The 12197-nt window shown below is 38.2% G+C and overlaps 1 protein-coding gene across 3 annotated transcripts in view; it reads right to left on the bottom strand.

Moving 5' to 3' along the window:
* The window catches only part of LOC150080668 (fibrillin-2-like), a 1460049-nt gene that overhangs the window by 570814 nt on the left and 877038 nt on the right, over nt 1–12197 (bottom strand). For all 3 annotated transcript variants that reach the window (XM_090381969.1, XM_090381968.1, XM_090381967.1), the window contains exon 33: nt 9218–9343. In XM_090381969.1, coding sequence (XP_090238095.1) covers nt 9218–9343 — 126 coding nt within the window. The remainder of the gene's footprint in view (nt 1–9217; nt 9344–12197) is intronic.

Consider the following 12197-nt stretch of genomic DNA (forward strand, 5'->3'; position numbering starts at 1 on the left):
GCCATATTTTGTGCATACAGGTTTGGAGGCCTCAATTAGGAAGGATGTAAGGCATCTGGAACAGGCACAGTACAGGGAAGGGAAATAAGATTGTTGAGGGGAACAAAGGGATGCTCTTACTGAGAAATGCTTCAATTCTGAAAATTGCAGTGTCTGGAGACTAGTCTCTGTGAGATGATCTAACTGAGGTGTTTAAGGTGATGAATGGCTCGAACAAACTCAATGCTGATTGGATTTTTTCCTCTTTCTCAGACTATGGTCATGGAGGAAGCATAAATTCAAATTTGAGGAAGGATGGTTTCAGAAAAAATGTGTAGAAGTTTGCCTTTAGCCAACCACTTGTTGGGTGAGGGTAAACAAGCTTCCATCTATTGGCTGGAACAAACTTCTCTCAGTTGTTGTGGAAGTGGATAGTTTGAATAAATTCAAGGCACAACTAGAACAGGTTGGTTCTATTTGTTGGTTCTGCCTTGAATAAATTCAAAGCAGAACCTTGAATAAACCTGTTCTACAGGGGTTCTGCCTTGAATAAATTCAAGGCAGAACCCCTGTAGAACAGGTTGGTCCACACCTGGGTGACCACCAAGGTGTGGTGCCCACACCACATGGAGGAATGCCGCCCCTCTGTGTTACCAGGCAATATTATTATTATTATTATTAATAGCCATATGGTGTAAGGAAGACAGAGGCTTATACTGCACCAGGGAAAAAAAAAAAATTCCCAAGTTACCCTGTGAGTAAGAGAGAGAGAGAGAGAGATAGTCAAAAGTAGAAGGGAATCACCAAAAAGGAGAAGAATGATGATATCCAGCTGAGGACCCTGGGTGTGCCAGGCCCATACTCACCAGATGTGAGCCCCCAGGGTTTTTGGTGGTAGATGACTCTCATCAACTGGTGCAATACCACCACTCTGCATATTGGAGGCTTGAAGTGGTGTAACCCATATTTAGTCTCCAGAGCTAAGTTCCAGTCAACCTTTCCCCATTTCTTCCATCATGCAGTATGACTGATGACTTTTGAGGTTATGATGAACATCATGGCGAGATCCAATCTTCCTTACATTTCAATGGTACAGCTCTAAAACGGTGTTCACAGGCCGGCTGCTAGTTAGTACACTGGACCAAACCTTTTGGTAACTCTTTGGGAGGCTTCAGATCAGCTAGTGTATAATCTTGATACCTCTTCTCTGCCAGATAGTGACTGGAGGGAGTCCGAGTGGGGGGCAGCATTGTTGAGGCCACATTATGTCAAGGATCTGGGTATATTCTTACAATGTGTACACCAGTATCCAAAAATTGCATTATTTCATACAAAATGTCCCCCACCCCATACTTTTTCTTACTATTGAATACACCATGAATTGTCAAAGTAATAGAGCAAGCTTATCTGCTAAAAGATCTAAACCTCCCAAACACTTCCTAGTTCATTTCACAAATATATGTGGTCTCAGTTCTAATCTCAACGATGTCCATTTTCACTTACAGTCTGCCAAACCCCATGTACTTTTCTGACAGAATCTCAGTTATCGGTTGATCCAACCACTGCTCATTTCAGTGTTCCAAATTATTAACTGTATAATTCCTTTCGCCTCAAAGGTGGTACTTGTGCATATGTCTGTTCTGATATTCTCTGTCAGAGAATTAGTAATTAGAAATCTCCTCTTTTTGATCATCTCTGGCTTAAAATCTCTCTACCTCATTCTGTCAAATTCATCTGTTGTCTCTACTGTTCTCCCAACTCCACTAATCACTTAGAGATCTTTGACTTCCTCTCTTTGCAACTTGACTTTTTCCAGTCCGACTTTCCTAACAGTGAGGTAATTTTTCTTGGTGATTTTAATGTTCACAACTCCAGCTGGCTTCTGTTCTCTAATCACACAAACCCAGCTGGTTGAGATGCTGAGGCTTTTGGAAATACTAATGACCTCGCTCAGAATGCAAATTTACCTACCAGAATACCAGACAATCCTAACCATACAGCCAACATGCTTGATCTTTTTCTCACAAGCAACCCTTCTAAGTACATAGTCGAAGTGAGTGGTCCTTTAGGCACCTCAGATCACAACTTGGTGATTGTCTCTTCTCCAATGGAGCCTTTATCTCATGGCTATTCCCAACCTCATGTTGTTTGGCATTACAAGGATGTAAAATGGGATGACCTGCGAGATTTCTTTTCTTCATTTCCTTGGTCAGATCACTATTTCAAAACTTCTGATGTCAGCGTTTGCTCAGATTGTATCAGTGAAATTATTCTTGTAGGAATGAAATCCTTCATTCCACACTCCACTTTAAAATCTCGTCCTTTATCTAAACCTTGGTTTTCCAATAAACGTGATAATGTAGCATATCGTAATTGGCTTGTTTCCAATTCTTCAGTTTCATTTTCTGCCTACACCAAAGCTCACAACAATTGTAAAGCAGTTATTAATCAGTTCAAACTAGACCTTTAACAGGCTAAGAGTAGAAACTTGCTTCTTCCCCTAATGATAGCTGAGCATTCTGTTCGCTTGCCAAAGCTATTTGCCGCAACTTTAGCCCATCTCTGCTACCACCTCTGTCAAAACCAGATGGTTCTATTGTCACTTCAGCCAAGGATAAAGCTGAATTGCTAGCATCCCATTTTTCTTCTAATTTGTGTATTAATGATCTTGGTAAAACACCTCCCACCATTCCCAATGCTCTCCATTCAATGCCTCCTGTGGTCTTCCATCAAAGGGATGTCAGAAGGATTTTGACGAATCTCGATGCTAAGAAATCTCCAGGTCCTGATGGTATTTTTTCACTCGTTCTCAAAACCAGTGCTCTGAACTTACTCCTGTACTTTGTTGCCTCTTTTCACTTTCTTATTCCAAGGGTGTTTTTCCTTCTGCTTAGAAATTTGCTCATATCCAGCCAGTTCCAAAAAACTGTGACTAATCTCTCCCATCCAATTATCACCCATTACAATTACTTCTACTCTTTCTAAAGTAATGGAGAAATCAATTAATCGCCAACTCTTAAACTATCTAGAAACCTTCTGTCTGATCAACGATTAAGAATTACTCTGACTTCTAATCTCTCTTGTTACAAGCACATTACAAATATTTCTTCCTCTGCATCTAGCAAACTTGGTTTTTTCTTTCGCTCTCAGAATTACTTTTCTTCCAAACAGCTATTCACTCTGTACAAATCGCAAATCCACCCTACCATGGAATATTGTTCCCACAATGGGAATAATTCCTGAGAGAATTCCTACAAGCCTGAGAGAGGTTCTGGGGCAGTGCCCCCAAAACCTCTCTCTCAGGCTTCTAGATTCCATTCAGAAGAAAGCAGTTAGGCTAATTGATGACTCATCTCTAAGTAAATCTCTCCACTGCAAGAACTACCATGGCATCAGCCTCCTTTCCATCATCGGAAAGGTCTTTATGAAGATCATCCAGTCAAGACTGCAAAAACATCGCGAGCAAACCAGTCGAGAAGAACAGGCAGGATTTAGACCCGGGCGAGGATGCTGTGATCAAATCTTTGCCATTCGTCAGCTGATGGAGGAGAGGATCCGGTGTGGACAGCGAACCGTCATTGTTTTCATTGACTTTAAGTCTGCTTTCGACTGTGTACACCGGCCTGCCTTATGGAAACTACTAGAGGTTGAACATGTACCTCGAAAAGTCATCACACTTCTCCAAACTGCATACAACGGTTTAACCAGCCAGGTGCGCATCCAGAACGATTTATCTGAGGAATTTACCATCCAAACTGGAGTCCGCCAAGGTGATGTAGCCTCCCCGTTGCTTTTCAACATCGTGGTCGACGCCATTATGAGGCAAGCATTCAGAAACGGACAGGGCATACAATATGACAAGGATCACTATGTGACTGACCTGATGTTTGCTGATGATAGTGCTATCCTTGCCGGTAACGACGCTGAAGCCACGGACATCCTCTACGACATTGCCCGCATTGTCCGGCCATACGGTTTGAAGATCAATGCTGATAAGACAAAGGCCCTGACAACAGATGGGTCGCAAGCCACCATCTATCTCGAAGGCGTCCAGATCGAGCAAGTGCAGGACTTTAAATACCTTGGGTCGCTGGTCCAGGAGAAGAAAGTTGCATCCACCATGGATATCCACAGCAGAATTGGACAGGCGGCCACTGCGTTCGCCTCGCTCAAATGGTGTCTGTGGAAGAGGACCAACGTTTCCCCAAAGACTAAAATCCGACTCTTCCGGACTTTGATCCTGCCCATTCTTCTTTATGGATCGGAAACATGGATTTGTCTCAAGTTAGATTTGAACAAACTTGAGGTATTCCAAATGCGATGCCTGCGGCAGATCTTGGGCATCTCTCTTCGCGACCGCATCACTAATGATACCATCCGCGCCAGATGCCAACAGCAACCAACCATTGCCGACCAAATCCAGAAGCGAAGGCTTAGATGGTTTGGCCACGTATGTAGAATGGGCACGAACAGAATACCATCCACACTCCTTTGGAGACAACGACCCACCCAATGGAGCATCCAACGGACAGCGCCTAGGAAAACGTGGGCCAAGCAAGTGGAAAATGACTTGAAGAGCCAACGTCTCAACCTTAACCAGGCCAGGACTGATGCCATGGATCGTAAGGTATGGAAGAACATCACAGAGCAAGTCCGAAACCCTGCGGCACCTACAGCAGCATACTGGTTGCGTGGCCAACCGCCTCCCCCAGCTGCCAGCTAAGGACCAAAGAAGAAGAAGAAGAAGAAGAAATCTCTCCACTCTGTCTCATAGACGTACTGTTTCTGCTGCCTGCCTTTTATACAGATACTTCCACGAGTACTGTGCTTCTCAATTGGCTTCTATAATTCCTGCTCTCTCTTTCAAAAGAGTCCAAACATGTGCCGCCACCAGCCAACATCCATTTACTGTTCAACTTCAAACTCACAGAATCAACTTTTCATCTTCCTTGTTTATTCATTCAACTACCATTTTTTGGAACAACCTTCCTTCATATGTATTTCCTTAAAATTACAGCCTACAGAAGTTCAAGTCTAATGTCAACAAATATCTTCTTTCATCTTCTCAACCTTCAACTCATGCACGGTAGTAAGAACCAGGGCCACCACAAGTGGGTAGGCGAGGCAAGCGTCACTTACAGGCAGCAGTTCAAGAGGGCGCCAAAAATGTTTTGACATATACAAGTCGGATCTCTGTTTAACGAACTTCTTTATAGAGAAATTTGATATTTAGTGATTTTTTAAAATTCCCCTGGGTAATTAATTACATTTATAATAGTTTCAGAAGAATGAAAAAAATTTCCATATAATGAACAGATTACAAGAGACTTTACTGAGAACGCATTGTTCACACCTATTGAGGCTATTGAGTGAATTAGTGCTGCTCCTAAGCAGCACTAATTACAATTCTGCAACTTAGTGATACTCTTAAAACCTATCCAACTGCTTGTCCCACATACCCAGAAGTCGCACTGGTCATCTGATTGGTTTTATACAATCATATGAACAGCAAGACTTCCATTGTTTGCCAGCATTCAACACGACAGGCAAATAATTGATTTGAAATAAATATAGTACATGAAATTGAAGGCACATTAATTTGCTTATCCGGATCTGTGTTTCATATTTATATATAGCAGTTATAAAATCTTTTTCTTAAAGTTCTCTGCCCTCAGGCAGGTTCAGGGCTTTGTTGACGTCATGCATGTGCTATACTTTTAATTCCTGCATAATTTCCTCTTACCGTCCAATCCATCATTCCAATTCTCCTTCTCCCAACAGTTCTCTTTCCACACATCTACCCCTCAATCCCTTTCCTCAGCATGTGCTTTCTCTTCTCAATACATGTCCTATAAAGTTATTTTGTCTCCTTAATTCTTTACAAATGTCCTCTCTTCTACTTTCTGCAAAATCTCATTCTCACTCTGTCCACCAATTTCGCCCTTTCCATTCTCTTCCACACCCACATCTCGAAAGCTTCTAGGCATCTAATCTCCTCTTTCCAGTGTCCATGTCTCGCAGCCACATAGTACAACAGTCCATATTAATGTTTTCTTTTTATCATTTGCTTTCTTAATTCTTCCTTTAAATTTCTTCTCAATAGTTCTTTTCCATTACTAAATGCTTCTTTGCCATTGTAATTCTTGTTTTTATTTTTTCCATGCTTTTCCCAATTTTTGTCATTATGCTTCCCAAGTATCTGTATCTGTAGACCTGTTCCAATATTATTACATCTAATGTTGTTCATTCTTCTTCCTGACCACTTTGAAATTAACATTACCTCGGTTTTATTGCTGTTAATCTTCATAATTTACTCATTTATTGTGCTGTTCATGAAGTCCAAGGAGCTCTGTGATTCTTCATTATTAGCAATCAATATCTAGTCATCTGCAAATCTTATTGTCTTTGTCTTCCCCCTTCCTACTTTTACATCTGCTTTCTGCTTTCTCCTCGTCTTTGAACTCTCATTGGTGCTTCTGCATATAAATCAAATAGTACAAGGGGAAAGGAACATTCTTGCCTTACACCCCTACCAATGGGAAATCACGGAATATTTTCAAGAAAATAGAAAGAGGAAGCATTTCAAAAAATTCTCGATTTAGCTAATAATATAGCTACTATCACTGGCATTGTTGCTTCGTTTCCAGAAGTAAGCACTGTAAAGAAAATATTGAAAAGACACCATTTCGATTATGAACCTAGAGAGGAAGCTATTCAGGATCGGCAACAAAATTTCAAAATTAATTTTTCCTTTCAAATTATGGAGACCAATTTTCTCGTTAACTAAAAGGTTTAGAAATATGAAAGAACGTAGAAATATTTAAAATATTTTATATGAATTTTAAAAAATGGTAATATAATGATTTCTTAAATTTTTGCAAAGATTTACTTAATAAATTAAGTCACTTTTTTTTTTTATATGAAAACCCCAAACACGAGAGGTATTAGAACCTGTAAAACAATACTTAGTACCGTGTATAGGTTGGAAGACGAAAGAAGATTGACATTAGACTTGAACTTCTGTAGACTGTAATTTTCAGGAAAGACATTGATCATAATGAGAGACTGATATTGATGGTTTAACATTATTTGAAGAACTTAAGAGTATTTAAAATTTATATTAAAGGCAATATTACTCCATTTGAAGTGTTACAATATATTTTTAAAAACATTTTTACAGATACTTTTTCAATTGTAGCAGTTGCATTAAAAATTTATGCAAATGAGGGGAACAAAGGAGGTGCTCTTACCAAGAGAGGCTTAAGCTCTGCAAATTGCAGCATCTGGAGACTAGGCTCCTGCAAGGCGATCGATTGAGGTGTATAAGGCCTTGAATGGATTGAGCAGACTCAATGCTGATGAGATTCTTCCTCTTGCTCAGATTACGCACTTGCGAGAGCATAAATTCAAATTGAGTAAAGACAATTGTAGAACAGTTGTTCGGAAATTTGCATTTATCCAGTGAGTGGTTGAATGTGGAACAAACTTCCATCTGTTGTTGTGGAAGTTGATAGCTTAAATAAATTCAAGCAAGAACTGGACAAACTTTTGGAGCGGATGGGGAGGGTTTCTTCCCCTTGTTTTTTTTTTTTTTTTTTTACTGATGCTGTATAAGTTGCTTTCTTACATCATATGCCACTACTAATGCTAATGCCAATTTTTCTGACAATTTTTCCAGTTTCAGTTAGCTCAGGTGAACGGAGTTTTTCAAAATTAAAATTAATGAAAAATGTGTCAACGACTCTCTAATTTGTCAATAATTTCAATGGAAAGTGATTATTTGGAACAAAAAAAACATAAATGAAATAATTAATAAATTTGCATCTCTTAAAGCAAGGAAACATCTTCTTGTTGTGGCCACCAATGCCCCAATTGTATCGATTGTGCTATACGAGTGGCATCGCAAAATGTCATTCCCAAAAGTTCACTGATCCCGTCCTTCCACCTAGTTGCAGGTCTTCCTTTAACAACAGTTTTTGGAGTTGGTTTTGTTATGGTTTCTGTGGCATCAGATAATGTGGTGGTATGCCATTGCCTACTACATGGTCGATTTTGAAAGGGGCCAGCTTTAATCAAAGGAAGAGTCATCATGTATCCCACCAGAAGCTCTTGAAGAGGAAAGGTGACTACAGCAGAGCCCCCGCTTAGTGCAGAAGGCTGATTACAATTGGTTTTCGCCTGGTTTCCAGAGGTTGTCTATGTATATAAACAGATATATATCATTCATTAGATTCGCACAAGTAGTTATTATATCTTCAGTCAATGAATTTATTCACAAGGTGACGCTATTATCCCTCTTCTTCCTTCTTCGAAGTCTAATTAAAGTACAATATTTCCAATTAATTATGTTGAATATATTTTAAAATAATTTTCTCCCAAATTATAAAGTATGCAACGTTTCCTTACCATAAGCATATTTTCATGCTGATTCGCACAGTCTTAACCCCAAATGAATATATTTCTTACGTTTTAAAATGTTCGTTCCTGTATTTCAAATTTACACTCTTTTCATATGGCATTAACCACTACAACATACGAATTTCAGAATGATTTTGTTATTTTTGTTTGTTGTTTCATTATATTATATGTGAGATATGTTGTAATTCTTTTCTTTTTCAATAAATTAGTAATAATTATTTACATCTTATTTTATTTTTTAATCGAAATATTTTGGGGAGGGGAAATTGGATTTTGCTTACTAGCGGCACATGGGGTCGCAGCAGCCCTGGTAAGTGCTATAAGTTCTAATACCTCTCGTGTTTGAGGTTTTCATAAAAAAAAAAAAAAAAAACCTTTTGCCTGCAGACAGCCATCTTTCCTGAAAAATATATCCTTGTCTGATGGAAATATTTCCATACTTGGAGCCCCTGTATTTGACATTACTACACAAGCAATGGTCTCTATTTGGAACAAAAAAAAAAAAAAAAAATTTAAATACTGAGGAATCACAAAACCTTTAATTTTTATTCACATAGCACGAGCAACAAAATTAAATTCTTTCCTTTTGCCAACTTTATTTTTTATTTATTTTTAACTCCATAAGTTCATACACCAAAGAATTAATAAATAAAAAGCAATTTGTAAAGTGCAGCTTCCCCACACATCATCTGCCATAAAATGTACCTTCCCGAAACACATTGTGTGCCAAATATTCAAAAAACATCAACAATAGTTTTAACTGTTATAACTAATATTTCGTTTTTTATGAAGGCTGAGTTATTTTCATGTAAATACATACCAACACAAGTTCGTTCAGTATCTTCTGGAGCAAAACCCATATCACATTCACAGCGATATCCACCAGGATAGTTGAGACATTGACCATTTTCACATAAGGTAGGATTAATGCTGCATTCATCAACATCTGTTAAGCCAAGTCATGTATTAGTAATTTTATTTTAAATATTTTTGTTATTGGATAATGAAACATAAACAATAACAATAAAACAAATTATAATACAAAAATGTGGAAATAATATAGGAATAAAATATTGATTCCATACTAAATATTTAATATCTGAAAAATAATCTTACAATACTGCTTGATTACCTTTTCATATAAACAGGATTTTGGCAGAAGTCCATAGCCAATTTTATTGTCAATATTTATTCACTACATATGGCAATTATCCTGCAAACTAAATATATCATTTCATATGTTGTTTTGTTCAGAATGAGAGAGTTGAAGGACATGGTAAGAAATGACTAATCTCATAAAGAAGATAATTTAATGAATTAATAACTGCACTTACAACATTCCTAATATTTTTGAGCACCAAATATTTCAGAACATCTTCTGCAGATAAACAGTTAAAAAAAATCTTGTTCAAATATCTGTATAATGCAGTCCCATCTTGCCCAACATAAAGAAGCTAAAGAGAATGAGGGGTCAAAGAAGAAGAAACTATTCCAAGACAGAAAGATCAGGAGGTTGGAGACCATGTCTTTACTGGATGCCAAGAAATCCCTAGGGATCAAGTGGTACTTCTTTGCTGCATGTAGTGCCAAATTTGGGAAAGGCAACAAGTGGGGGGGGGGAGAGAGTAATACAGCTCATTCCTTTCTCTCTCTCTCTCTTTCTCTCTCTCTCTCTCTTTCTCTCTCTCTCTCATCATTATGAGGATATAGGACATTAACAGGAATAAAGGGGTACAAATGTAACATTGGAACAGGCAGGAATGAGTATAGCGAAAAACAACAAAATAATCAAAGGCATGAAAGAGTGTTCCTACCAAGAAAAACCAGTTTTAAAAACTGTAGCTCTTCAAAACAAGGCACCAGTGATCTGATTAAAATGTAATACAAAAATGGCATTCTTGCTCTTTCACTGACAACATATATATAGGAGAACATAAAACTTTAGCCTTGATGAGTGCCTCCAGTCTCCGTAGCACACTCTCCAGCAGTTTAATTATAAATATCCTCATATGTTTTACACCATTTGGCCTTTGAAGCAATACCAAGTTCAGCTCTGTTTTTTTGGGCAGCCTCACCTCATACACATATCCAGCAATCCAAATGATCCCAGAAGTTTCCTAGAGGATTGAGGCCAGGACTCTAGGCTGGCCAGTCTAACTTTTCAATGCTCATGTTCTCAAATCATACAATCACAATCTGAGCAGTATATGATATGGAGCACTGTTCTGCTGATACAGGTATGGGCTACCACAATGTAAGTAACACATTATTGTCCAGAACATATAGACGGACCTTAGCGCTCATGGCTTTTGCCAAAAACAACCAACAGTTTCAGGCTAAACCATGAAAAACAGCCCCCAAGATTATCATGCTGCCTCATCATACTTTGTTTTTGGGATGATACAGTCTGGCAGGTAGCTTTCTCCAGGCATTTACCTCCACCAGGCATAATCATCAGACTGGTAGACCATGTACTGTGACTTGTTACTCCAGAGCACAGCTTGCCACTTCTGAACAGTCCAAGAACAGTGGGCCTTATGCCAAGCTAGACAGTATTTGGCATTTGTTGGGATGATTAGTGGCTTGAGGTCAGCTGCATTACTATAGTAACCCATATTATGCAGCATCCTGCACACTGTACTGGTTCTGACATTTGTCCTAATCACCTTACTTAGGACCTACCTTTGTGTACTACGATGACATTGATCCACATTCCGAGAGGACGATTCTTTGCAATGCTCCCCTGTTGTGTTCCATCAGCTTCAAAGGTTTTTCAGGTCATTTTGTAATAGTTTCAGTTTCACTGACAACACATATAGGATGTTCTATTTACAGATCATATCACCAATTGTCACCATACAGATCTTCAGTGCTACTGAAATGCGACATACAGACCAATTGTTTATGTGGCACCCTATTATCATTAAATGCTCAAAGTCTGTTAGCGCTGTCAATCACAACATCTTGCATTCACAATCATACTACTATCTTTTCGAAGGCCCTGAGCACATTTCTAGCTGTGTCTGATACATAGAGTTTGGGTAAGATATCCAACTATCATCTCTCTCTCTCTCTTGATATCCGACTATCAACAGAGGGATGTCCAGATATTAATGGCAGGGCAATATATAATATACACTTCACTTGCTAAAAAAATCTTAAACATCAATACTTATGTTATTTGTAGATATTATTTCTTTCCCATTAATTATACAGTATATTTAGTTAGTAGTATTTTTTCACTTTCTTTCTGCCTCTAAACCACATCTCTTATTTTTTTACTTTTCTTTCTTTCTTCACTTTATAGAGGTTGCCATCTAGCACAATGAACATCTGAACCCTCCATGCCCACTTGCTTATACTTTAGTTTCCCAAAGTATTCTAATTCATGCTCTTCTTTGATAGCATTGAAGGTGTTTGTTAATATTATATCTCTATATGAATCATAATCTTTCTACACAGCAATTCTTTTCATAAATTTCAGCTGTACTCTCATTTATGCTATTCATAATATATACAGTGTACATATTACAGTGTACACACACACACACACACACACACACACACACACACACACACACACACACACACACACACAGTAAACTCAGCCCCCCCCTGCATTTAGCATTTTTTTTTTGGTTCCATGATCAATTCTAGGAAGTAAGATTATTTTTTTTGACTTATATATATATATATATATATATATAAATTTTTATAGAAAATATATAACATATTAAGGAAGAGGAAGAAAGCAACAATGATAAGTGTTTCACGCAGTAGTGTCACTGTTGGACAGAAAG

This window comes from Mastigoproctus giganteus, chromosome 9 (assembly GCF_048544385.1).
Source record: "Mastigoproctus giganteus isolate SK-2022 chromosome 9, ASM4854438v1, whole genome shotgun sequence".
NCBI lineage: Eukaryota > Metazoa > Arthropoda > Arachnida > Uropygi > Thelyphonidae > Mastigoproctus > Mastigoproctus giganteus.